The 26,091-nt window shown below is 39.3% G+C and overlaps 2 protein-coding genes and 1 pseudogene across 3 annotated transcripts in view; all 3 read right to left on the bottom strand.

Annotated features, from left to right (window-relative positions):
• LOC145401208 (charged multivesicular body protein 1a-like) overlaps positions 1–26,091 on the bottom strand; it is a 308,785-nt gene that overhangs the window by 128,196 nt on the left and 154,498 nt on the right. The window lies entirely within an intron of this gene.
• Idh3b (isocitrate dehydrogenase [NAD] subunit beta, mitochondrial) lies at positions 1,005–20,665 on the bottom strand. Of its 2 annotated transcripts, none has more exons than XM_080273691.1 (7): positions 20,619–20,665; positions 15,687–15,755; positions 13,971–14,254; positions 12,384–12,690; positions 10,059–10,268; positions 8,385–8,540; positions 1,005–1,341 (listed from the first exon to the last, which is right to left on the bottom strand). In XM_080273691.1, the coding sequence occupies exons 1-7, from the start codon at positions 20,649–20,651 to the stop codon at positions 1,264–1,266; spliced, it is 1,137 nt and encodes a 378-aa protein (XP_080129817.1). In that variant the 5' UTR covers positions 20,652–20,665; the 3' UTR covers positions 1,005–1,263. The 2 variants fall into 2 exon arrangements, with proteins under 2 accessions (XP_080129817.1, XP_080129818.1); XM_080273692.1 differs by lacking the exon at positions 1,005–1,341 and adding an exon at positions 5,532–5,750.
• LOC145401489 (5S ribosomal RNA) lies at positions 13,143–13,261 on the bottom strand (annotated as a pseudogene).

The following is a 26,091-nucleotide window of genomic DNA, read 5'->3' as shown; positions in this document are numbered from 1 at the left end:
TATAGTTCACAATCAATTTTACTGCAAAATACAGAAAAATATTATATGCAAACTTCCCATGGAAGGTCTTGTGCACCATATTTTAAGAAGAACTTGTATATTACTGCTGCATATCTATGATACAATTATTACAAACTGAAATTTATAATACAATTAATACAAACTGAAATTTATAATGAGAAAAAATGGTCATGAAAGAATCAATCTACCAAACAGCAAACACAAGACATCTTACAAACAGCAATTAATCATATGAATTGGCAGTGCATCTTCACTTTCAACTGTACAGTATACACTGTACTTTAAAATTCAGAGAAGTTTATCATTCATTATTACCAGTACACATATAATTTACATGCAATGTCAAATATTTATTTCTCAGTTCTGAGGTAATTTCATTCATATATAGATAGACAGACAGGTAGACAGACATACAGATACACAAAGGTAAAATGAAAGTATTCTCCCCAGAATATCTAATAAAAAAATAAAAAAATGTATACTGCCATAAATTACCTCAAATCAGCAAACCCAAATAATGACTGCACAAAATTGGAAATCATAACTATTAAATTATAAGCACCTGGTTAAATAATGCACATGTATACAGTGGCATACATGAGTGTACAGATGACACTATACGTATCCACATAACAGACTATGGGTATATAGATGATAGAATAAAACAAAACTTAAATGACAATATTAGGTAGATAAAATGCATTATTATGATACTATGCAAATTCAACACATACATAGTACTGTATCTGTATGCAGTCAAGTAGCTTAGATACTGTAATAGTGAACTTCATAACAAGGTGGGGCCTGAACATATTTGAAAGAAATCAGAGTCACCTTCATCCTAACCCAATTTCCAGGTAATAAATGAGTTAAGCAGGATCCAGAAATAGGATAAGGAAAGCACAACAGTAAAGAATCATTAACATTGCCCAGTGACGCAGGCCTTACATTCACTCCTTCATTAATCAAGCATTCATATACTTAAGGTTATACATAACAGGCATACATCTTCCACACTATGTTCATCATCTGACTGACACTTTTGTAACACTTTCAGGGTAGAGATAAAACAATAATTATTTTTATCATACTGATTAAACATAAACTTTATGACCTCCTTCAGCTTGCATATATGACTTAATACTTTTTTACTGCAAAAAAGGAAAATATATACATGCACTAATAACAATAATAACAACAAATTACCATTACTTAATGAACATATGCAGCTCTCCTCTGACCTTAGTACTTCAAGTTGGCAATGACAGCTTGAGAGAAATGGAAAGTTGTTGCATGCCCTCCCATGTCCTTGGTGCGAACCTAACAAAAAGACAAATGCCACACAAAACATTTGGTTAGAAATGAAATTTGGAGATAAATAATAATAATGAAAATGAATAGTTCAGAAACACACAAATAAAAATATTAAAAAGAAATGAAAAATACAAGGCAAAATATATTTGACCCTTAGACCTTGTGAGGTTTAGTTGTGAATAAAATTGCCTGTTGTTAGCTAGAGATGCTGCTGTTGCTTTGACCCAGGCTCATCTGTGGATTTTAGTTTAAAAGTTGTCCTTTGCCAGTCCAATATCCTCCTTTCAGGAGAAAAGGAAGATGAGGGATGTTTGTACAACTTGGCAACAGAGCCACTTGGTAGTGTCACTATGGGAAAGTGTCCATCACCAGCCAGGGCAAAAAGGATAAGTCATCCTCCTCCAAGGTTTAACCCATGGATTGCACAATTACCTATTTTTATCCCACTCCATGGTATACAAAAAATGAGGAAAAAATTTTTTTTTTTTTAGTTTTTGTTTATTATAAACCTGAAGATAAACATCCAGGGCATCATCTGGTGAAAAGAAACAGTCTCTCCCTCTCCGTCTTTGCATAGGACCATGCTTAAGTTTAAGTACAGGATAGTGAAACAGTATCTCTCTCTCTCTCTCTCTCTCTCTCTCCGTGTTTGCATAGGGCCATGCTTAAGTTTACGTACAGGACAGTGAAAAAATGAATTAAAAAAAAAAAAAAAATGTTGTTTATCATTAACTTGAAGATAAACATTCAGGGCATCATCTGGTAAAAAAAAAAAAAAAAAAAACTCTCTCTCTCTCTCCGTCTTTGCATAGCGCCGTGCGTAAGTTTGCATAGGGGTGGAGTTGTTAGCAGTGATGCATGGCCAGCACAGCCTGAGCAGTGGCTTCCAACGCAACACTACCCAGTCTGAGCTGTGGCTCGCAATCCATGGGTTAATTGTTTAACTGGTACAGTTTCTTAACCCTCAAACACTGAGAGGTTTCCTAATGGCAAGAAAAATCACACTGCATTAGCCACAGGACACGAGATAATTTGTCTCCTAAGGTCTAAGGGTTTAATAACGAAAATGCAACACAGCAAACTCTCAATTATCCGTTGTCACAATATCCGGCCCAATGCAATATCTGGCGCAGCTATCTTGGGTCTATTAATGCAATACCCGGCTAAATTAAGAAACACCCAGCTTTGAAATGGGATGTAATAAGCAGTCCCATGCAACGTCCAGAGTTAAGGCATCTCAACCTGCTCGTAAGCGATAGCCAACCAGCGCCAGGTAAAATCCCGAAACTCGGGAGTCAATGAAAACACCCACTTCACGCCAACCAATCAAAATCCGTCATAAGCGTGACTCATCTGGCACGTCAAGAATACCGCCATACTCTCATTCTCGCCCGTGGATGTTGCAGAATCAAGACATGCCTGTGCGCTCCATTCTTCTGACCATGTGGTCACAAAACCCTGGTGCTTTGATGAACTCTGTGACGTCCTATGTTTGAGCAACTGTACTGTACTGTATTGCAAAGCTAATGGACTGTCAGGGCTGATGTTGTAGTGCTCTACTGTGATTGTCAAACTACCCCTGTGCTGTATTGTGTACTGTACTGTTTACGAGTGTGAACCTCTCGGTGCTGTTTCTTCCCACTGATGGCACCACTTGGTAATTACATACAACAGTACACTGTACAGTACTGTATTACTGTATTATATATATCATTACTGTATTGTTTTACATGCTTGGTTTTCATCTTTTACTCATGGCAAAAGTTTTTAGGATAGAGGGTTGAGACAGATAAAATCACAATATCCAGTGTTTCACGTTATTCAGCGTAGGGCTTGGCAGATTTACAACAGATAACTGAGTTCGCTGTACTGAAATTATCCAAAGTTATACTATACATTAACTACTCTATACCACTCAATACTGACAAAGCTACTCTGTTTCACTCAACACTGACACAGATAAGCTTAAATGTAGCAGCCATTTTAGAGAACATGTTGAAGTCAAAGACAGGGTTAGGCAAACTTATTATAAAATCAATTATACAACATCAAATAGATCTGTTTTCTAAATCTAGCCCCAGATAAATTTAGGAAAACTTACCAGTAGCTTTGCTAAAAATGAAATCCAAAGGGATGCACATTTTAAGTGTATGCCACACTACCAACATACTATGGAGACAAAAAGTTGGTTTGCAAAAATATTTATGTACATACAAAAATAAAGAATGGACCAACCTGCCTAGCTCCGGGCTCCTAAGCTCCTCATTGGGCAACACAGGATTAGATGATGAATGAATGAATGAACGAAGAAGAAAAAGAAAAACAATAAATGGTGACCAGTTGCCTGCCACAATGTGATTTTGAAGCATCCAAGCTTCAAACAGCAAAGTAGCATTCACCAGTGCTCCCAAGTTTAGCCAAAAAAAAATGCAGCACCGCAATGTTTCTGAGAGAGAAGGCAGAGGGCACAGGTATAATGACAGCTTATGAGGGTGAGGGCAGAAGATTGGGAGGTGAAACGAGAGCAAAAAGCTGGAAGGGCATATTATGAGGGTGAGGGTAGAGGGCGGGGTGGTAAAATGAGCTGTAGAAGATAGATTATGAAGGGACAACAGAGAGTGGGGAAGTGATATGAGAACAAGGATGTAGAGGGTAGAATAAGAAGGAAGGGCAGAAAGGTGAGATGAAATGAGAGTAAGGTTGTCGGAGTAAATTATGATGCCCATGCCCTTGCTCCATGTAGCCTTTTTTCATGCTATTTTTACCTTTCGGTCCACCACTAACTGCCGATAAATTGCCTATTACAGGTACATTCTTAGCTATAAAGTTGACAGGCAAGTTTCTCAAATTTTCTATCAGTTATAATATTTTTAAATTAACATTTGACTTATAATGTCAAATGCCTGTAACGAAATTCCCACATAATGTTAAAGTGACAGGAACAAGAAGACTGCAATATCATGTATGCATGGTTAAGAAAGAATAACAGGTTACAGTAGTAACACCAATGCATAACTATATGTATTTTTTTTCTTGTATATGGAATTTTCTGGTTTCCAAAACAAGCTCTAAGAAATCTGACAGTACAAATATACAACACGAAGTTACTGTGAGGCATAATGGTACCCATGATACTCTCATTAATAAAATGGTTATCAGGCTGGTAAATAATGGAGCATGACCACTAAAAACTAGTTAGTCCAACTCAAATAACTAATAATACTGTACTTTTTACATCAAAATTTAGTTTGAACTACAGTATTTGGTACACATGAGTTCGACTGTTAATATACTGTAAAAACATCAAATAACAACTACATGTTGAGGAATATACTTTTGTCTATGGAAACAGAGATACTGAAAATGGACTGAGACATATTCAAAAGGGAAAAGTGAATACTGAAATGAGTAAAGTCAAGGTATAAAATGTACTGACAGAAAAGTACTGCAAACCTGCCAGCTATCCCAAGCATACTCTAAGAATATGATGGAAGAGTAAAACACATGTGGAAGACAAATTACCAAAAAGAAGGTTTATGCACACAGTAATACCATATTATCCATCAATTAATGGAGAACTTAAATTACAGTTTAACAGGGTCTTTGGTGAAATATATAATCCTCAAAGTTTTAGACATATTAAGTACGGTAATGTCCAAGCTAACAACACTGGTGAAATAAAGGCATTTAGCACTTTGCTCAAATGAAATGAGAAATGAGATGAAGTCCTAAAGCATTATATTTTATAAGAGAGAAAAGGAATTTCCTTCCAAAGCATATTCAGATTAAGAGAACCAAGCAGTATTTTATATACGATCTTACACATGCTCGAAAAAACCTAACATGCAAAGCAGCAAAACCACATGCGATTAGTATCACCTGGGAGGACTCAGGAGATGTTAGCAGCAGAGCTGAAATGTACATATCACTTCTACTTGTTTATAAGAGCTGACTACTGAGTCTGAAGAGGTTACACCACCATTGCAATATGCTGTCCATAAATGGCGAAAATCATACTGGAACTATTATCAACATAATATCTTTTTAAAGGTGAAAATGTTCCATTTATCTTTGATAACTTCTATGAATGCCACTTTAAATGAACTGTGAAGTTTTAATCATAATATATACATATACTTTCATGTACAGATAATCCAACTGTCTACTGTACTAAACAATAATAACCGTAACAAATGCAGTATGTATTTTGCATCTGATATCTACCAGGGTCCTATTTCCATCTGCACCACAGGACTAGAGTACATTTACAGTAATCCCTGGGAAATTCTCAACATATATTGTATTTCTACTTAAAAGTCTGAGCATGACAAGTGTTCCTAATGCTGTAGATTTGCGATGATGGCATTTGAGAAGGCTGTGGTTGTTGCAAAACCACCCATGTCCTTAGTTCTTACCTATGGTGTACCCAAAGAGAGGAAAGCAATTAGCAGAATACATGGAGAAGATATCAGAATTATGAGACATGATAAAATAACACCCAAAGAAAAGCATATTTTTAGAAACAACTACATTACTCATTACCTGAAGAACAGATGAACATACACCACTGACAACTGCACACCTACTGTTAAAGGCAAAGATACTTTGTTGCAGAAATTTTGAAAGCTCAGAGCACAGTCAATCAAACATCAAGTGCTAGAGGGTAAACCAGAATACCAAGTTCTGTTAATATTATACAATTTAGCAAAAGTGAAGCTGAAAAAATAATACATGGAAAAAGCTTAACACCTGGAACAGCAGTATGCCAAAATCTTAAATGTTGCTTGGAAAAAAAAAAAAAGAAAAAAAAAAAAAAAAAAAAGAAAAAAAAAAAAAAATAAAAAAAGCTACCTGGAAATTGCAATCTGATGTACCCTCCTTTTTAAAAAATTTGAATTTTTATTTCAGCATGCAATGGAATCACCCTTCCATACTGTTCACTCTACAATGAACTGGATACTTGAAAAATCAGTACTAATTCCTGTACCATCACGTACCATCACAGGCATGTGGTATGAAGAGAATTATACTTTAATATCTTTCATACACAGTTTAATTGTTCTCTACTGGCATATTAAATAATATCAAATTGAAGAAAAGTTTTAAACCTAATTAAAAAAAAAAAAAAAAATACACACACACAATCACTCACCTTAACTTCCATCCCCCTAAAAACCTCACTGGGCTACATCCATTACATAAACCTGGAGCCATAATAAACTTTGCTACAATACTACTAAAACGAGCACATACCAGTACCTTCCTATTAGACCCAGGTGGTATGATCATAAATGAATATCCCATATTTGACCTTCAGACTCTCTTATATAAACAGCAGACCCTTGCTATCATGGAATATTGGGGGAAAGTCGGATCCATTAAAACTGATAAAATATTCTATCCAAGAGTCCCCTTCCCCCCTCGAGGTGGGATTTCAAGCACGTTTGAAAATAAATGAGTACAACAGCATATTCTGGTACTAAAAATGGAATCCATACCTATTCTATAGTTACCTGGCCCATAATTTTGCCCTTTTCAAGCTTAATTCACATTTTGTCGTCACTTCTTCATGGCTATTAAAGTATTAGCGTCTGATATTGGTAGTACGTAGTGGCGACCATCATCCACTCACTTGATGTAGTGCTGTCTACTTCTTCCTTCACCTGTATCATTCTTTATCAGTGTCTGCCCTCCTATTTTCTTATTTCTCCCATTTTCATGTCACTTTTTATTACACTTCTTTCCTTCCCAGGTAGCTCTACATTGAATGACAGTCTTAGTCATTTTGTGTAGGTCAGGAATAATTTACAATGCTGAATGGTAACCATATGACCGACCCATACATGTTCCCTATGTGTCACCAAGTGAGCAGGCGGAGAGTTAGTGCCCCTCCCTGTAAAACAACTAAATCAAAAACAAATGGCCATCCCTTGCAGGATTATGGCATTTGGCTATAGATACACAGATATTACAATTCAACAATCATGATGAGGCAAAGGCAATTTCAGGCCAGGCTGGAGAAAAAAGGGTAGGAACACACATGTACTGTGACTCATTGTGCCCCATTTTACAACCACTGTCCCTTGTAGTTGATGAAAGTTGGTGGGCTTCATGGCATTCAATAAATTCACATCTACTATATCAGGGTTCATTATACCAAAGGTTTACTGTAGAAGATCTAAGTATGAATGAAAATTCACATGAAAATGGCAGCATCCCATTTTCCCTAAGCAATGATGACATTTCCCTTATTCAATAAACATTAGGAAACTTATCACTGAATAGATGGCTTTACTCTGTAAGATCCTGTAGAGAATTCTGAAGGCTTCAATGATGAGTGACTGTATTTATGGCTCATTTTACTACACAGTGTTGCTTATTATCCAACTTCTGTGTAGTCCTGCAGTGGCTGAGACACTAACATTGTTACCTATGATAATGTTGGTTGGGTAATGTCACAGCGCAAACCCTGGTGCAGGCAGCTCATGCCACGAAATCCAAATGTCCATCTCTTCTTTGTGGGTCTGATTATAAAAAGAATGCCTATGATACTAATGGAGGCAACTCTGGTAACCTGGATGATGGAGTGACCTTGCATTCCAAGACAGTGGGTGCATTACCTACCATAGGCTCGAGGGCCTAAGATACAGAGATGAGTACCATGGCCTTATAGTGTCTGCTCCCTCCTTTACCCAGCCCATGTATCAGTGAACAAGGGAGTTACGATGATAAGATGATGATGATGAAAAATTTATCCCCAAAGACGACGTGACGGAACATCACCTACACTGTACACTGCCATAATGTTGTAAATGGTAACAAAAATGAACATGAATGAGTGGCTGGTAACTCCACTCTCTGTGCAGGTGTAGGATGTGGCAACCCCACCACCCAGCAATCCCGCTGCAAGCAGCATCTTACCTCCCATGCCACAGAGGAGATGATACTGTATATGGTAGTACCTGTCACTTCCCAATTCCTCTTATAAACGTCCCCAAGCAAATGTTACTTTGCCAGTAGGGACAGAAAGAAGAAAATGATCAGCTTACCTTGCCCGCCCGGATAACACGGTCAACAGCACTCCTGATCATGTCACCATGATACTGGAGGTTGACATGATCAAGCATATTAGAAGAGGCGAGAAGCATGGCCGTTGGGTTGGCTAGGTTCTTGCCCACTGCTTCACTGAAGGTGTGACGTGCACCCTGAAAAGTAAGGTTAACATTAACCTAAATCAGTTTATAAGGAACTGAGTAAAGAGTATTAGTTAAGAAATATTCTATTATTTTATCCAACTGCCAAAAACAGAATCTTTGTATAAAACATGTTGCTAAACAGAAGACCTAAATTAAAGGTAAGGAGAAACAATGAGATACACCTACAGTAATCTGAAATGCATAACAGCTTCAAATGAAAGCAAAACAAACACGAAGCAGTGCCAAGGCACAGCAAACCTATCCCAGGCAGTCATTCTAGTGCTGACATATAAACACAATGGGATGACTAGTCAAAGAGGGCACATATCAAATTTGGAGTAAATTGGGTGAAAATTGATGATTTGATGTCCATTTGAAATTTTAGACCTGACCCACCTGACACTGACCCCCCTACTGCTAACTGATGGGTAACTCCCCTACCCCCTGATGTAATGAGGCATGTTATAGGACGCAGATTTGAAAGATGCACGTTTAGGTTTTGGTTTCATGTCAATATGATGAATTTAAAAGGACTTATGGCGAAAAATGATTTTTACCCATCCCTGTTTTTTTTATATTTTTGGCCCTACAGCCTGGGCCTTGGCCAAATTTGGTTTAAAATTTAATCAGGTGATCAGAAGGTCATTGCACATCATCCCTGTAATTTTAGTTAAAATTGCACCAGTAGTTTTTGCGTAAGATGTCAACACAAAGACAGACAGAGTGAAAACAATACCCATCACCGAGCCCCTCCGGGGCGGGGATGGGTAAAAATATACCTGTATATACAAGAGTAACACAACTTCCAGGATATAATTTGTCAAGATCTTGGCTTCTGTCTCACCGACATGGATACCCCGTAACTCTACTTCAAGGGTCAAAAAACTAAACTAGCTTTTACACACATTATCCAAAGAAAACTGATATACAGGGATGAACAGAAGAGGATAATAAAGTCACCTCTCAAATTTCGAAGACAATGAAAGTATTGGAGAGGGTCCTGGATGATATGATAAGGGAAAGAGAGAATGCCGATAATGATGAGATGCAATTTGGGTTTATGGCAGGCACCGGGACCACTAATGCAATGCTCCTTGTCTGACAACTTCAGGAATAACACATATGAAAGAAGAAAGAGCTGTACTACGAATTTTTTTTTATTAGGAGAAGGTCTTTGACAGAGTTCCTAGGGAGGTGGTGAAGTGGGCAATGAGAAAGCTTGGGACTGAGCAGTAACTGGTTATGGCAATGTACAAGGGTGCTCACACCCAAGGAAAAGCGAACATCACAAACTCTCATTTCACTGCAGCACACTGATACTGAACTCTGAACTCCTCACACAGACATCCACCTACTATTACAAATAATTCACAACCATCACTAAAAAAAAAAAACTAAAAACTAAAAATTAATAATAATACAGTAATAATAACAATAATAATTTAGAAATACTGTACTATAAACAATGCTTAAGCACAATGTTGAGGATGAAGAAATAAAATTTTTTTTTTGGCAAGTTATACTCACAGGTTCAAAAACAACACAGTCACAGGAATATGATTCCCCAGCAACCACACCTGCTCCCCCTACCAAGCCAGCTGCCAAGTTATCCACAATATTGCCGTAAAGGTTGGGCAGCACCAACACATCAAACTGGTGAGGGTTGGACACCATCTGCATTGTACAGTTGTCAATGATCATGTTGGTGAATTCTACATTTGGATACATTGCTGCAACCTGTGGAGTATAAGCAGCCTCATTAGAGGTGGGTTGCATTATTGTTAGAAGAATAATAACCTGAAAAATGCAAATTACTTTAAGTGAAAAACACATCACACAGGTATCAAAATGCTAACAGCACTTACAGTAATATACCATACTGTACCGTATATGACAGCGATAGCACTTTGAGGAATACCAACGTGAATAAGAGCAGGGTTGGTTAAACAGCCAGTCTGGCTTCATCTGACAATAAAAATCGTAAGAGGTGAGATGAAACATCAGAAAACCTGATCAGCTGGTGATCATTTTTTTTTCTTCCTTTTTTTTTTTATATCTCACTGTTGCTTAAACTCTGACTGTTAATGTTTAATTTTGCCACTGTGAATGAGAAGATACTGTATTCATGTCTTGGGCTTGTCATTTGTGGAACAAATAGGCAAAGCTTTTTCAAGCTCTGACTGGTGTCTGATGACACAGCTAATTCTATAGGTGATAGCCAAGTACAGAGGGATGGCGTTACACAGTTGTGGAAGACAGGAATTTGTTGACAGTCTTTCAACTGAATATAGGTGTCAGATTTTCAAGTACAGTAACCCCTCCAATATCCGGATCAATAGAGCCATAGGCAGGTCCGGATAGTGGTCCTGTCCGGATATTGGGCCCCAGCTTATGGACTAGTACTTACGGACCCTAACTCTGAAAAACACCTATACAACTCCCTCTGGACATGCATAGCACCTATTTAAGACCCAAATCACACCAATAAGGGACATAAAAGACTTAAATAAATGCAAAAGAACCATAAAATGAGGTTTTAGAGGTGAGTTTATACAATATTAAACATTCTGGGTACTTACAAGTCCCTTGGTCTTGGACTGGTTTGAACCGCCAGTTTGCAGTCCACAGTTAATCCTCTGCACTCTAAATTCTAATTTCTTAACACTGCACAACACTGTAAATTCCTGTGTGTTCTAGTGGCAAGGTATTGCAGTTTATTCACTGTTTATTCACAAAAAACAAGCACCTGTGGCTTGCACTGTTATGAGTATCTGCTCTCCATCGGAGTTAAGCTGTGACTGTTGATGTTGGTGGGGTAACACAGTTGCCAGATCGCAACAGCCACATTACCAATCTCCTCAACTTTCATTGTCAAATATAACTTTTCATTACCAAATTCGTAAAGCTAGCATATATTCTTCACTAATTATATATACAAGTGGAAATACATGTAATCACTCTCCTTATAACTAACACCATGTTGATTATTTTCACACTATGTAGGGTAGCAGATTAATCAGAGAGAGCAAACAATCCACCATCTCCATCCTGTGTATCCTCATACATGTGAAAAATCCATTTGGTAATGCATTATTCTAATGCATTACCAAACGAATTTTTCATTACCAAATTGGCCCACACTTGGTAATGAAAAATACCAAATGGCAACCTGACAGGGGAGGGGGGAGGGGGAGGAAGGAAGGGGTGAAGGGACCATGGTGTAACAGCTGTTTGGCGCCAGGCGGGAATTTCAAATTATGGGAGGGAAAAAAGTCAGATTTTTTTTGAATTTTTTGCAGTTTTTGGCCCATTTTGGGAATATTGGATCCCAGGAGGATTATGTCCGGTTAGTGGGGATGTTCGGATATTGGGCGTTCGGATATTAGAGGGATTACTGTATTATAATACGTACGCAGCACAAATTTATAACTGATAACAACTGATAATGGTGGTGTATAGGTATTGAACTGATTTTAAAGGATGTGAGAGCTGAAAAAACTAGCTAATGCCTTCATTATATACCTGTAAATAAGTTGTTGCCATGTTTGCTAATAATACTGACATTATGTGCAGTGGTAGCTTGTGTTTTCAGTTTTTTCTAGTCACAGGATTACATCTGGCTTTACAGAGACCTCTCATCATGAGATTAATGAAAACCTAATAGGTACAAAAATTACATGACATGCAATAACGACATGAAAATTATACAGATTTTCAGGGAACAGCAATGTGCCACAAATGTCATACTGAAAAATATCATTAATACTCATTCTGGCAGCAAATAAAACTTCCAGCTGTAAAAATGCTCCCTTCCAGAGCAAAAAGATATCATGAGATGCTTCCAATGCTCACCTCTTCACACTGTCTAAGAAAGAGGCCATCACCAAGTTTCATGATGTTGGCCTTATGAACAGCAGTGACCTTCTTGCGCCCATGCTTTGTGGCATAGTCAAAGGCAAACTTTGCAATGCGACGACACTTGTCCCGAGTCATAATCTTGAGGCACTCCACCACACCAGCAACACTCTCATGCTCCAAAGCAGAATACTCTCCCTCTGTCTGCTCCCGTATAACAACCATGTCCACATTCTTGTGTCGCACATTCAGCCCAGGGAGGGACTTCACATGAACAACATTGGCATACAAGTCCAACTCATCCCTGTCAAAGAAACAGACATGACTACTGAAGATTACCCAACACATTTACCATAAATTAATGGCAAAAGTCAGCCCCAAGTTATCCCCTTTGAGATTTTTTTTTTTTTTTTTACGCTCCTGACCGGGAATTGAACCAGACTTCTAGATAGAAGTATGTCTCTCCAGCCCCTTTGAGATGTATGGGTGAGATTGCTACCTCTGACTCTAGTCAATTAAAATTCATGCACAAAAGGAAAGATCATTAAACGCATTAGTGCAGATACCACATTCTATCACAAGTCCAGAAGAAATCTTCATGAATATATGGTATACTGCACATAGCGTACAGTACATTCATTCATTGCCAGACGCCATGTATCCCAAACGGGGTGGCCAAGGGTTTAGAGTTAATTGTTTTACAGGGAGGGGCACTAATCCTCCACCAACCCCACTTGACACGTAGGAAGAACGTTATGCCAACAGCATCTGGTGTTCCCAGGCAGTCACCCATCCAAGTACTAACCAGACCCAACGTTGCTTAACTTCGCTGATCGGACGGAAAGCGGTGTACTCAACGTGGTATGGCGTACAGTACATACTGTATCTAAATTTGTGTTGTCTTGGAACATAGCTAAGTGTGACAGAATGCAGAATACAAGAAGATTTATATTCATTAAATAAGTACACATAAACTGCACCAGTATTGCACTGTATATGCTAATTAAGTTTACTGTCAAATACATTTGAAAATCAAGCATAATACCTGTAAGCTGTTCTCTAGCTACTCTAAAACCTTTATTATATCAAACAAACTGGGGGGAAATCCAAGCATACATAAATGACTTATGACTATATCAGAATTCCTCATGTTCAGTAAAATATATAGAAAAAAGTCTGATGCCGCAAATAAGTCCAATACATTTTAAAGGAAACATCCATCCATCATCCAATCCTACGTTGCCCCATGAGAAGTGTAGGAGCCTGGGGCTAGGCAAGTTGGTCCTGACATTTAAGATGAGAGTGACCAGCCTCACTCACCCCTGAGTGGCAATGGAAATTAATTCTATGCTGCACACTGATACTGCCTTGTAAGACCATCCTATCCCTCTCTGAATATCACAAACTGAATGCATAATTTTGGAAGTCAGTGGCTCCCACCAGGTCAGATACTTATTTTTAGCTACTGGTACTATGCAGTACATGCCACAGTGTAATTAATCATCTACTTAAACCTAAACACATAATAATAATCAACTTATTACTAAACAATAAATTTTAAAAATGCACCAAAGTATATCTTACCTAAGCTTCATATTTAATGTCTTAAGTTCCCCTTCTGAGCTGTGGTCTGGGGTGGCAAGGATGCCTTTGAGACAGAGTCCATTGCGCCTGATGCTCTCCACCACATCCTCCAGGGTGTCTGATCTTGGTGCATAAAGTTCTGTCAGGAAGCGCTCTTCAAAATCCACTGGAACCCCTGCACTCTTGAACACATCCATAACCACCTGACAAAGTTCTGGGCCTACACCATCTCCAGGGATGAGGGTGGCAGTAGTACGGCCCTCTGGCTTGCTTACTGGGACTTCCTGTGAAACATTAAAAATACTGTACAGTGCAGCAGAAAACATCCCTTACCTACAGCAAGGACTGCCTGTAGTCAAATAAGTGATAAGGCAATTTGGTACAGCAAGGTACTAATAGGCTATGCAAATGACTAATATGCTAGTGTACTACTGTATGAAAATTTTATACGCAAAAACCTTTTTTTTTTCTGAGCTCCAGGATGAGGTCTTCTTTTTTCCACAAATGTCATTTTTACCTTCCAATTTTTTTGCAAAAATATTAGCCACATTTAACTGAACTCTTTCCACTCTATGTTTCTCTCAGATACTCAGTGCAAAGAACCTTTGCTCTAGAAAATATTCTGTGCATATTCTGTTCTCACATCCTCTGTTCATAAGCACTGTTTAATATATTGTGGTGTCCGTAAGTGAACAGTTGTTTGGTCATGCCACACGAAATTTTTCTGGAACATGTTACACTGACATTTCTGACTGTGCTGACAGCTCTTTCCAAATACAGTATGGACATAATTCTTCCAACTGAACCTTTCACAACACACTGATATCAAAGAATGTATTCTTTTTCATTAAAGAAGTTCCCAAACACTTCTTCCTTACAAACCTATTTTTGCACACACTATGTTTACACTGTCTTACAGAATTATATTGATACAACGTACATCAATGTTAAGAGGGCATAAATAGAGCCCAACAAAATTGTAAGGAGAACTAATATGCAACATAGTTAACTCCACTCAGTCTTGTGACCTAATCTACCATGTATCTCCTTCTCGTTATTCCCTGACCATATTACTTAGTTCTGGCGACTTCAAACTGAAGGAGTTGCATACATCCTTTTTTAACCCTGAAAAGTAAAAGACCTTTCATATGCTAAATTATCTGGAGTTACCAAAAAGAAACGACTGTAATACAATATCACTGACGTGAGTTACACCCTCTTATATGGTGAAGTACTTTTTTTTTTAGATTTTTCTTGTTACTTCTGACAATCATATTCAGTTTGTGAAATATTGTGCAAGAGTGAAGCGGTTACTGAAGGCTGTACTGTGTCTAACCCCCTCAACTTGAAACATCTCTTTTAAGTTGATTTAGTTTGTCCAATGGTGGCATGAATAAAAAATACATCACTGGAGTGAAGGGGTTAAGGAAAATTTGTTAAAAAGCCTCCTAGGCTGGTGAGAACACAGTCCCAAGATACAACTTATGACTCAAAACAGGAGCCAAAGACATAAGTTATGGATTATGACAATACTTGCCAAGCACAATTTATGGTTTATGGGAATATGAGCTAAAGATACAACTTCGGTTTATTAAAATGAGTCATGGAAATAGCTTATGGCTAATGAAAATACAGTACTGTACAAGCTAAAGACACAACATCTAACCAACAAGAATACACCACCATTATGGCGCCAAGACACATCTCATAACTTACGCTGGCCGAGGCAACTGGAGCAATACTATGAACACCTCTGGCACACACACCAGTCACCACTGGCCGCAACTGAAAAGATAGCCATGGTTACAAAAATTGTGCAACTTAAAAAATTCTATTCCTGACTAACCTATACTATAAGTCCTGATTATAAGTCACCCCTTATGAGTCTTTTTGCAACAAAGTTCACTGTAAATTACAGGACAAGTGGCCCTGACGGTACCCAAATTTGATATCCAGATGTATACCATTTATGGTATTAGTTTGACAGGTTAACAAAATATGCAGTAGACATGGGACTGTACAAAAATAGTTAAGTTATAGGTATGGGTTGCATAGACTGAGACTAAAATAACGTGAAACATAAAATCTGCAAAGTAATTAAGTTTATTGATCAAAAGGTTGGTGAGTGCAGTGTATCATAATGGCATGGTCATTAGGAAAAAGGCTATAAAATGGGTGGTGGGAAAGGTATACCATGCTTTATTACTGTTGCGAGTGGGTATGAAGATGAAGCAAAGCACATCACACTATGGTACATTATTTTGGTAAAGAAGATGGATGGATAAAGTAAGGTATATACAGCATCAAAGCAGAGGAGGCTAAGGAATTGATATGGGTTCTACACGGATGGGTGACATTCTGTACTGTAGGTGCTTATGACAAGGGTTATATCTTTTTTTTTTTTTTTTTTTTTTAATAACTTACTAGTGAAAAAAATGACTCTACTCATGTCTGTAAAGAACTATTTTAAAAAATAAAAAATACAAAATCCCTAGAGTGGGAAAGGAGGTCTGGATGATGATGATGAAGAAAATAGAATGAATGAGGTAGGCTTAGCTTGTGGGGAGTCAAGACTTTGAAAGCTTGGATGATGTGTGCACTATCTGATAATTCTTCTACTCTTGTGCTTTCTCATCCATTCTAAGTTAATCTTATTTTCTTTTCTTTTCTTTTTTTCTTCTTACCAATGACTACCTATAGAAACAGCAAACAGCTACTTGCTGTTATGTACGGTACCCATACTGAAGAATCTCTACAAAATGTTGCAGTACTGTACTGTACTTATGAGTTTGCACTGCTTTTTAGGTTAGTAAAAGCAAGGTAGCCCATTAATTCATCAAATGCTGGATACCAGGCAACATTTTTTCTTTAATATTAATATAAGCATTTTTCTTTATAGGACATCCATAAGGGAAAGTTTGTGTGAGACATGGAATACGAAATTATCAGTGCCATTGCAACAGATTAAGGGAAAGTCTTTTTTCTTTTTTCCGGGTAACTGACACATTCCACGAACTGGCAGGAAAGTTAAACAGTAACACTGTCAGAATGCTAAGATAGAGAACTACACAATAACTCATTACATCAAGCAGATTATTCCAATATTCTGATTATACCAAAAGTGGGAAGGGCTTTAAAGGTTGAAAAGATTATTTACGGCACTGGAAACAAGCTACCTACTGTACTATGTACCTGTGGCTACTTAAAAACAAATGAAACATTATGAAATGAAAGCAATTCCCAAATCAGGAAATTTAATCATCTTCATCATCCCAATTCTAATTCATACTAAAAATATGCAATGTCAAAATCCATACCAAGCTTAACCAGGTTCTATGGATACCATATTTACAGCCAAGTAACAGTATGTGTTTTGCAGATGCCAATGTGATGATAGTACAGTAGGTAGCTTGTTTCCAGTGCCGTAAATAATCTTTTCAACCTTTAAAGCCCTTCCCACTTTTGGTATAATCAGAATATTGGAATAATCTGCTTGATGTAATGAGTTATTGTGTAGTTCTCTATCTTAGCATTCTGACAGTGTTACTGTTTAACTTTCCTGCCAGTTCGTGGAATGTGTCAGTTACCCGGAAAAAAGATAGAGAGAAAATGACAGAGTATAAGAGCATAGTGGAAGAAAGACTGGGAAGGTATGAGCTAAAGCAGATGGAAGGGGTGGAAGACGTATGTAAGATATTCACGGAAGAGATAGGCGCAGCGTGTGAGGCGGTTTGTGGAGTGAGGAGGAGATGTAGGGGTGTGCAAGGGACAGCATGGTGGAATGATGAGGTGAAACGAGCTGTGGAACAAAAGAAGAAGGCATATGGTGAATGGTTGGTGAGTAGAGGTAGGGGAGAAGATGAGAGAGAGAAGAGAGAGGTATATGTGAGCAGGAGAAGGGAGGTTAAGAGACTGGTGAAGGAGAGTAAGAAGAAAGTGGATGAAGAGTTTGGGAGGAATCTGAGTGTGAAATGGAGGGAGAGTAAGAAATTGTTTTGGAAGGAGGTAAAGAAAGTAAGGCAGTGTGAAAAGGGAAATAATAGGGGAGTGAAAGATAGGAATAATAGATTGTTGGTGGAGAAGAGAGAGAAATTGAGGAGATGGAAGGAGCACTTTGAGGATTTGTTGAATGTAGAGAGTGAGAGCAGTGTGAGTATAAGTGGTTGGGGAATGGCTGGGAGAAGAAGAGATGAGAGGAGGGAGGAAGAGATCAGTAGGGCGGAAGTAGTGGAAGCGATGAAGAAGATTAAGCTGGGAAAGGCCCCAGGAATTGATGGAGTGTGTGGTGAAATGCTTAGGTATGGGGGTGAGATTGTTGTGGAGTGGATATGGAAGTTGTGTAGATTGGCTTGGGAAGAGGGAAGGGTTCCAGAGGACTGGAAATCAGGGATAATTGTTCCTCTGTACAAAGGAAAAGGGGAGAGAGAAGTATGTGGTAACCATAGGGGTATTTGCCTTCTTAGTGTGACTGGTAAAATATATGGTAGAATACTCATTGATAGGGTTAGGTATATGACAGAGGAGCTAGTTGGAGAAGAACAAGGGGGATTTAGGAAGGGAAAAGGGTGTGTAGATCAGGTATTTGTTCTAAGATGTTTAGTGGAGAAGTATCTAGAGAAGGGAAGGAGAGTGTATGCTGCCTTCATGGACTTGGAGAAAGCTTATGACAGAATAGATAGGCAAGGTATGTGGAAGGTATTAAGAATATATGGAGTGGAGGGGAAATTGTTGAGTGCTGTAAAGAGTATGTACGAGGGAGCTAGGGCTACGGTGCGAGTGGATGGTGAGCTGAGTGAGTTCTTTGATCTCAATGTGGGACTGAAACAGGGGTGTGTGATGTCTCCATGGCTGTTTAATATATATATGGATGGGGTTGTAAAGGAGGTGCAAGGTAGGGCAGTGGATGTGGGGCTGGCCCTAATGAATGAGGGTGAGATTTGGAAGCTTCCAGTGTTGCTGTTTGCTGATGATACAGTATTGTTGAGTGAAGATGAATGGGAATTGCAAGGTTTGGTGAATGAATTTGGGACAGTGTGTACGAGGAGGAAGCTGAAAGTTAATGTAAACAAAAGTAAAGTTATGGTGTTTGAGAGGAATGAAGTCACAGAGTGTGCAGTGAGGTTGGATGGTGAGGATATGGAGAATGTGAGTGCATTCAAGTACTTGGGTAGTGTGATGAGTAAGGATGGAACTTTGGGGGATGAAGTACGTGAAAGGGTACAGCAGGGAAGGAAGGTTGTTGGTACACTGAAAGCAGTGATGAGAAATAGGGAGGTGAGTATGGAAGTTAAGAAGTCACTGCATGATAGTATTGTGATCCCTACCCTGACGTATGGAAGCGAGGCGTGGACCTTGCAAGAGGGTAACAAATCAAGAGTGAGAGCAGTGGAAATGAGTTACTTGAGAGGAGCATGTGGAGTGACATGGAGGGATAGGTTGACGAATGAAGAAGTGAAGGAACGTTGTGGGGTAGATGTGGATGTGGTTGAGAAGATTAGGAGAAATACACTGAGGTGGTTTGGACATGTGGAGAGAATGGAGAATGAAAGATTGACTAAGAGGGTGTATGTAGGTGAGGTGGAGGGAGGGAGAGGGAGGGGTAGACCGAGGATGAGGTGGAGGGATGGAGTTGAGAGGTATATGAGGGAGGGGGGGTGAGTTGGGGGGAGGGTAGTCAAATGGTGGGTGACAGAGTGACTTGGAGGCGTTTTGTCTGCGGCCACCCTTTGCGGGATTAGGGCGTCGGGCTATAGATAGATAGATAGATAGATAGGTCTTGTCAGTTCTAGTATGCATGAATAAGGAAATAACTATAAATACCAGTACATAACAAACAATTAAAAAACCCTCAATATCTTAAACCAATAAAAATAAAGAATAAAAAGCCCTTTCAGTGATGACAAGGTTAAGACCACAGACATCCAAGGTTTGTGCTGGTGACATACTTTTCAATTTAAATACACAACCACCAGGTTATTTTATTCAACCAATATATTTAATTCTCACATGCTGATGCTTACACTGCTGTCACGGAGACCCCAGATGTATCTAGGTGTGAACCTGGTGGACTGCAGGCTGAAGCTGCTCTTCTGCAGCCCACCATCCTCATCTCAGGGAATAGTGGGAGGTGAGGTACATTTTTATAATCAGGCAGTAGTCACTTAAATTGGTGCCACCACATGAAGGCATTCCAGTTCATCTCCAGCACCACTCATATGGGAGGAGTTAAACACAGCCTAAGGTCATGCCAGCACTTAAACCCTCCCCCCTAGCCTTGTCTTAACTTAAATCATATATGAGAATGTCAAATACATTTGGGCCACTTACGCATCACCAGTTGCTGGAAATGGTTATTGCCTGTCAAAATCGTGTGCTGGATGTTTCGTATTTCCCTGGTAATTCTTACCTATGGTACTATTTATGCCACTTACGATTCCTGAATACAAAAAATCCCAAAGCTTATACACGTTAGGTACTTATTAGCACAGCATGACTAGACAAGGTCCAGTCAGTTCATCAATCACATAGGGCCAGCGCCTCTGCAATATAGTGAACCATTGTACCAGTATCTACAAGTAATACCAACACATCTGCTGCATCAAAACTATACGTGGCCAAAACACAATATATGCCGTATCATATACTCACAACAGAGAAGCCGCTGAGTACTCGTCTGCTCATCTTGAAAATTCGTCTGCTACAGTACAGCAAGAGAATCCTCCGGCAGCGTGTTGTGTACAAAATTAAGACGTTCTCCTCTTCTCATACCATAGAAAACGAATATTATTATAGGATGAACTATTTTGTTATTATGATCGCCTCCTCTGTGTGTGTAATTCACCGGGTCGGTCAGGATCACTTGATGGTCGTGATCGTCAGCTTTTACCCTCCCGGAAGGGAGCTGAGAGCTCATATAGTCCGATCTAAGGGCAAGGCTGTGACCTTCACACAAGCACACACCCGTCCTCTTCTCAAGGGGGACAGTAACCACCCACTTCGTCAGTGAAACTTTTCGCAACCTGAGCGAGGCGCGAACTCCCGTCCACCAGTTGGCAAGCGAGAACGTTACCACTGCACCAGCGAGCGGTGTGTGTGTGTGTGTGTGTGTTCTTACCTAATTGTTCTTACCTAATTGTATCTTTACAGGAATGAGTCAAGCTCATACTGTCCCGTGTCTTAAACCATATTTATCGTACATATCCTTAAATTTGTGAATTGTTTTGGCACACACTATTTCATTCGGTAGTGCATTCCATTGATCAATTGCTCTGTTTGGGAAACTGAATTTCCTTATGTCTTTATCACCTCTCTTCTTATGCAGTTTTTTGCAGTGTCCTCTTGCTGATGCTTCTCCATATGTTAAGTAATCATTTATGTCTATTTTCTCCTTCCCTGATATGCACTTATATAGCATTATCATGTCACCTCGTTTCCTTCGCTCCTGTAGTGTTGGTAGATTCAGTTTATTTAGTCTTTCTTCGTAGCTTAGGTCCCTTAAGCTTGGTATCCATCTTGTAGCAGCCCTTTGAACTTTTTCAATCTTGTCTATGTGCTTTTTGAGATGAGGACTCCAGACTATTGATGCAAATTCCAGGGTTGGTCTAATGAATGATGTTATTATCCTTCTTAGCATGTCTTCATTTATGTATGTGAATGCTATTCTCATATTTGCAAGCAGTGTATAGGCTACATGGTTCGTACCTTCTCGCTGATGTGGTCAGCCGGAGATAATCTGTTATTGATAATCACACCTAGGTCTTTCTCTCTTTCTGATGTGTATAGGGTTTTATTTCCTAACTTATAATCCCAATCAGGTCTTTTTCCACTTTTACCAAACTTGATTACGTGACACTTGTCCACATTGAATTCCATTTGCCATGTATTACTCTATTCATGAAGTTTATTTAATTCTTCTTGTAGCTCTTTACAAGAGTCTGTGTTAGTAATTCTCCTTTGTATTTTTGCATCATCTGCAAACATATTCAGATAGCTCTCATTTCCAGTGTTACTGTTTATATCATTTATATACACTAAAAACATGATTGGTGCCAGCACTGAACCCTGTGGTACTCCACTAGCTACTTCTTTCCATGATGAGTAGTTTCCTCTTAGTACTGTTCTCATTTCTCTTTTTATGAGAAAGTCTTGCATCCAACAAAACAGTTTGCCTCGAATTCCTCCTTGATGGTACAGTTTCCATAAAAGTCTTTGGTGTGGTACTGTGTCAAAAGCTTTCTTGAAATCTAAATAGATACTGTCCACCCATCCTTCCCTTTCCTGTATTGTGTTTGTTACTCTGTCATAGTAGCTCAACAGATTAGTAACACATGATTTTCCTTTTCTGAAACCAAACTGTCTTTCTGTTATCATACTGTGTTCTTCTAGATGATTTACCCAAGCTTTTCTTATAAGCTTTTCTAATACCTTGCTTACAACACTGGTCAGTGATACTGGTCGGTAGTTGAGTGGATTTTGTCTATTTCCTTTCTTGAATAAGGGGACAATATTTGCTTTTTTCCAAATATCAGGTAGTTTACCTTGACTCAAGGATTTCTTGAAAATTAAAAATAATGGTTTGCTTAACTCCTTTGCACATTCTCGTAGTACCCAACATGAAATTTCATCAGGACCACTTGCTTTTCCTCTGTCTAATCTACTTAACTCCTCCTGTATTACTTTTTCTGCTATTTGTATATCTGGTAGTATGTGTGGACATGCATGTTCCACATAGTCCCTCTAAAAATTTTTTTCTTCTGTAAAAACTAATTGGAAATTCTTATTTAGTGCTTCACAAATATCTTTCTCTTGTGTATAAGTGATTCCCTCGTCCGTAATTGATTGTATTATATCTTTTACTTTGGTTTTGCTTCTGATATAGCTGTAAAACAGCTTTGGTTGATCACTACTTTTATTTATTATATCCTCCTCAAACTGTTTTTGGGCTTCCCTCCTTATTCTTGTATAGTCGTTTCTTGCCTGTTTGTAATTATTATACGCCCTTTCAGTATTATGTCTTCTGTATCTATTCCACAACAGATCTCTTCTTTCTTTTGATTTTTTACTTTCTGTATTGATTGTTGGATGTGAGAGTTCTGAGAGGGGAGGGTGGAGGTATGTCTGACCACTACCTGGTGGAGGGAAAGTTAAAAGTAGGAAAGAGATGGATGAGAGCTAGGAGGGTTAGGTGTGGCAGGGAGGTTTTGAAAGTGAGTGAGTTGGATAAAAGAGAGAAAAAGATAGAGTATCAGGAGAAATTGAAAGATGAGTGGAACGCAGTGAAAGATCGGGAAAATGGCAGCGTGGAGGAGGAATGGCAGTTGTTTAAGAGTGCTGTGGTGGGGCATGCAGAAGAGGTGTGTGGTGTGAGACGTGTGGGTGGTGGTGTAAGAAAAGGAAGTGAATGGTGGTGCGAGGAAGTAAGTATGGCTGTGGCTGAGAAGAGACGTGCATATGAAGTGTGGCTGCAGAGGAAGGATGAGATGTCATATGAAAGGTATAAGGAGAAGAGGAATAGAGCGAGAAGGGCTGTGCGTGATGCTAAAGTGGCAGCAGATGAGAGGTGGGGTAGGCGGCTGACAGAGAATTTTCAGCAGAATAAGAAAATGTTTTGGAAGGAGGTGAAAAGGGTGCGAAAGGGAGAGTCTGGGAAGGAAGAACGAGTAAAAGCAGAGGATGGAAGGATGTTAATTGAGATGGATGCAGTAAGGAAGAGATGGGCAGAGTATTTTGAAAGATTGTTAAATGTAGAGGAGGAAAGGGTGGCTGAGATTGTGGCGGATGGAAGGGTGCAAGGTATAAATGTGTTGGGAGAGTTGAATGATTCCTTGATCACGAAGGAGGAAGTGGAGAAGGCAGTAAAGGAGATGAAAACAGGGAAAGCTGCAGGTATGGATGGGTGTGCTGTGGAATGCCTGAAGGGTGGTGGAGTGACTATTGTTGACTGGTTAGTAAGATTGTTGAATGTGTGCTTTGAGAAAGGTATGGTGCCAATTGAGTGGGCAAGTGCTTGTGTGGTCCCGTTGTATAAAGGCAAGGGTGATAAGTATGAATGTACTAGCTTTAGGGGTATAAGTCTGTTGCGTGTTGTAGAGGTAAGGTGTATGGTAGAGTGTTAATTATGAGAGTTAGAGAGGGTACAGAGGGAGTGATTAGTGATGAGCAGTGTGGCTTTAGGAGAGGGAGGGGATGCGTTGATCAGGTGTTTGCTGTGAGACAAGTGTGTGAAAAGTATTTAGCGAAAGGCAAGGATGTGTTTTGGGCATTTATGGATTTAGAGAAAGCGTATGATAGAATTGATAGGGAGGCTTTGTGGACTGTTTTAAGAGTGTATGGACTTGATGGTAGGTTACTAAAAGGGGTGAAAAGTTTTTATGTAAATAGTAGAGCGTGTGTAAGAGTGGGAAATGCTGTGAGTGATTGGTTTCCCGTGAGAGTGGGGCTGCGACAGGGATGTGTGATGTCGCCTTGGTTGTTTAATATTTACATGGATGGTGTTGTAAGGGAGGTGAATGCAAGAGTTTTAGGTGGTCTGAGTCTGGTAAATGTTGATGGAGGAGAGTGGAATCTGAAGCAGCTGCTGTTTGCAGATGATACTGCACTGGTGACTGATTCAGAGGAGAGATTGAGACAGTTGGTAGAGGAGTTTGGAAGGGTGTGTGAAAGGAGGAAATTGAAAGTAAATGAGAATAAGAGTAAAGTGATGAAGTGTACGAGGTTGATAGATGGTAGGGGGATGAATATAGTTTTGAATGGTGAGTTGCTTGAGGAGGTAGATTGTTTTAAATATCTAGGGTCACATGTTGCTGTGGATGGAAGAATAGATGCAGAAGTGAAGTTTAGAATAAATGAAGTAGGAAAGGTGCTGGGAGGAATGAAAAAAGTGTTTAAATGTCGTTCGCTTAGAATGGATGTAAAGAGAAGGCTGTATGAGGGTGTTGTGGTACCGACTGCATTATATGGGGCTGAAACATGGAATATGGGTGTAGCAGAGAGGAAAAGTTTGAATGTAATGGAGATGAGATGTCTGAGGAGTATGTGTGGAGTGACGCGTATGGATCGGGTGCGAAATGATGAAGTGCGAAGGAGAACTGGAGTTGTTCGGGAGATGGCTGGCAGAGTTGAGCAGAGGGTGTTGCAATGGTTTGGGCATATGGAGAGAATGGATAATGAGCGATTGGTGAAAAGATAACTAGATCTGATGTGAGAGGTGTAAGGCTGAGAGGAAGACCACGAATAGGATGGATGGACAGTGTGAAGAGAGCGCTGGATGCGAGAGGGATGTCTGTTGAGCAAGGAAGAGTGGCTGTGCGTGACAGAAATAAATGGAGAGAAATTGTGAATGAATAAGTGATGACGCAGCCCTGAGGGGATATTCTCCCGCATTTGGTCTGATCAGCTAGTCAGGTCAGGTGCGGGTAAGGGGATGGGTCTGTTATGATGTGGCAGGGGTAAACCAGTTCTGCTGTCGGGCCCTGCTGCGGATGTCACTGATTGCATTGCCCAGTTGACCCTTGTGCGGTGTGGTGCGGTGAGGATCTGTCCGTTCTCCCCTTTGGGGCTAAGATGCGAATGAATGTGTTTGAATGGATGAGTAAATGGAAAGTGAGTCATCCTGTCTCGGCTACCTCCCTTTCCTTGGGGGAAGCAGCCTAGGTATATAGATAGATAGATAGATAGTATTGAACCATTTCTGTATTTTCTTATCTGCTTCTTTGTGCTGTGGGATGTACGTCTGGATTCCTATTTCATAAAATTCACAGAATTTTTTATATACAGCATTTATATTTTGTCCTCTAAGCTCATTTTCCCAATCAACTTCTAAGAAATACTTCTTTATGTCTTGATAATTTCCCTTTTTATAGTTTAGGCCCTTTTTGTAACTGTCATTGCTGTTTACCATGTCATATGCTATCCTGAAGTTATAATTTAGTACTGCATGATCGCTTTTGCCGAGTGGAGAGTGATATATTAAACTGTCAATATCATTTTCTTGCCTAGTAAATATTAGATCTAGCACTGAAGGTACATCAAGTCCTCTTTTTCTGATGGTTTCCCTCACATGTTGCATTAGGAAGAACTCTTGTACGAGATCCAGGAGCTTTTGGTCCCAACAGCTTTCTTG

This window comes from Coenobita brevimanus, chromosome 55 (genome assembly GCF_032717465.1).
Source record: "Coenobita brevimanus isolate Jiangsu-jjx chromosome 55, ASM3271746v2, whole genome shotgun sequence".
NCBI classification, from domain to species: Eukaryota; Metazoa; Arthropoda; class Malacostraca; order Decapoda; family Coenobitidae; genus Coenobita; species Coenobita brevimanus.
This window is presented reverse-complemented; position numbering and strand designations above follow the sequence as displayed.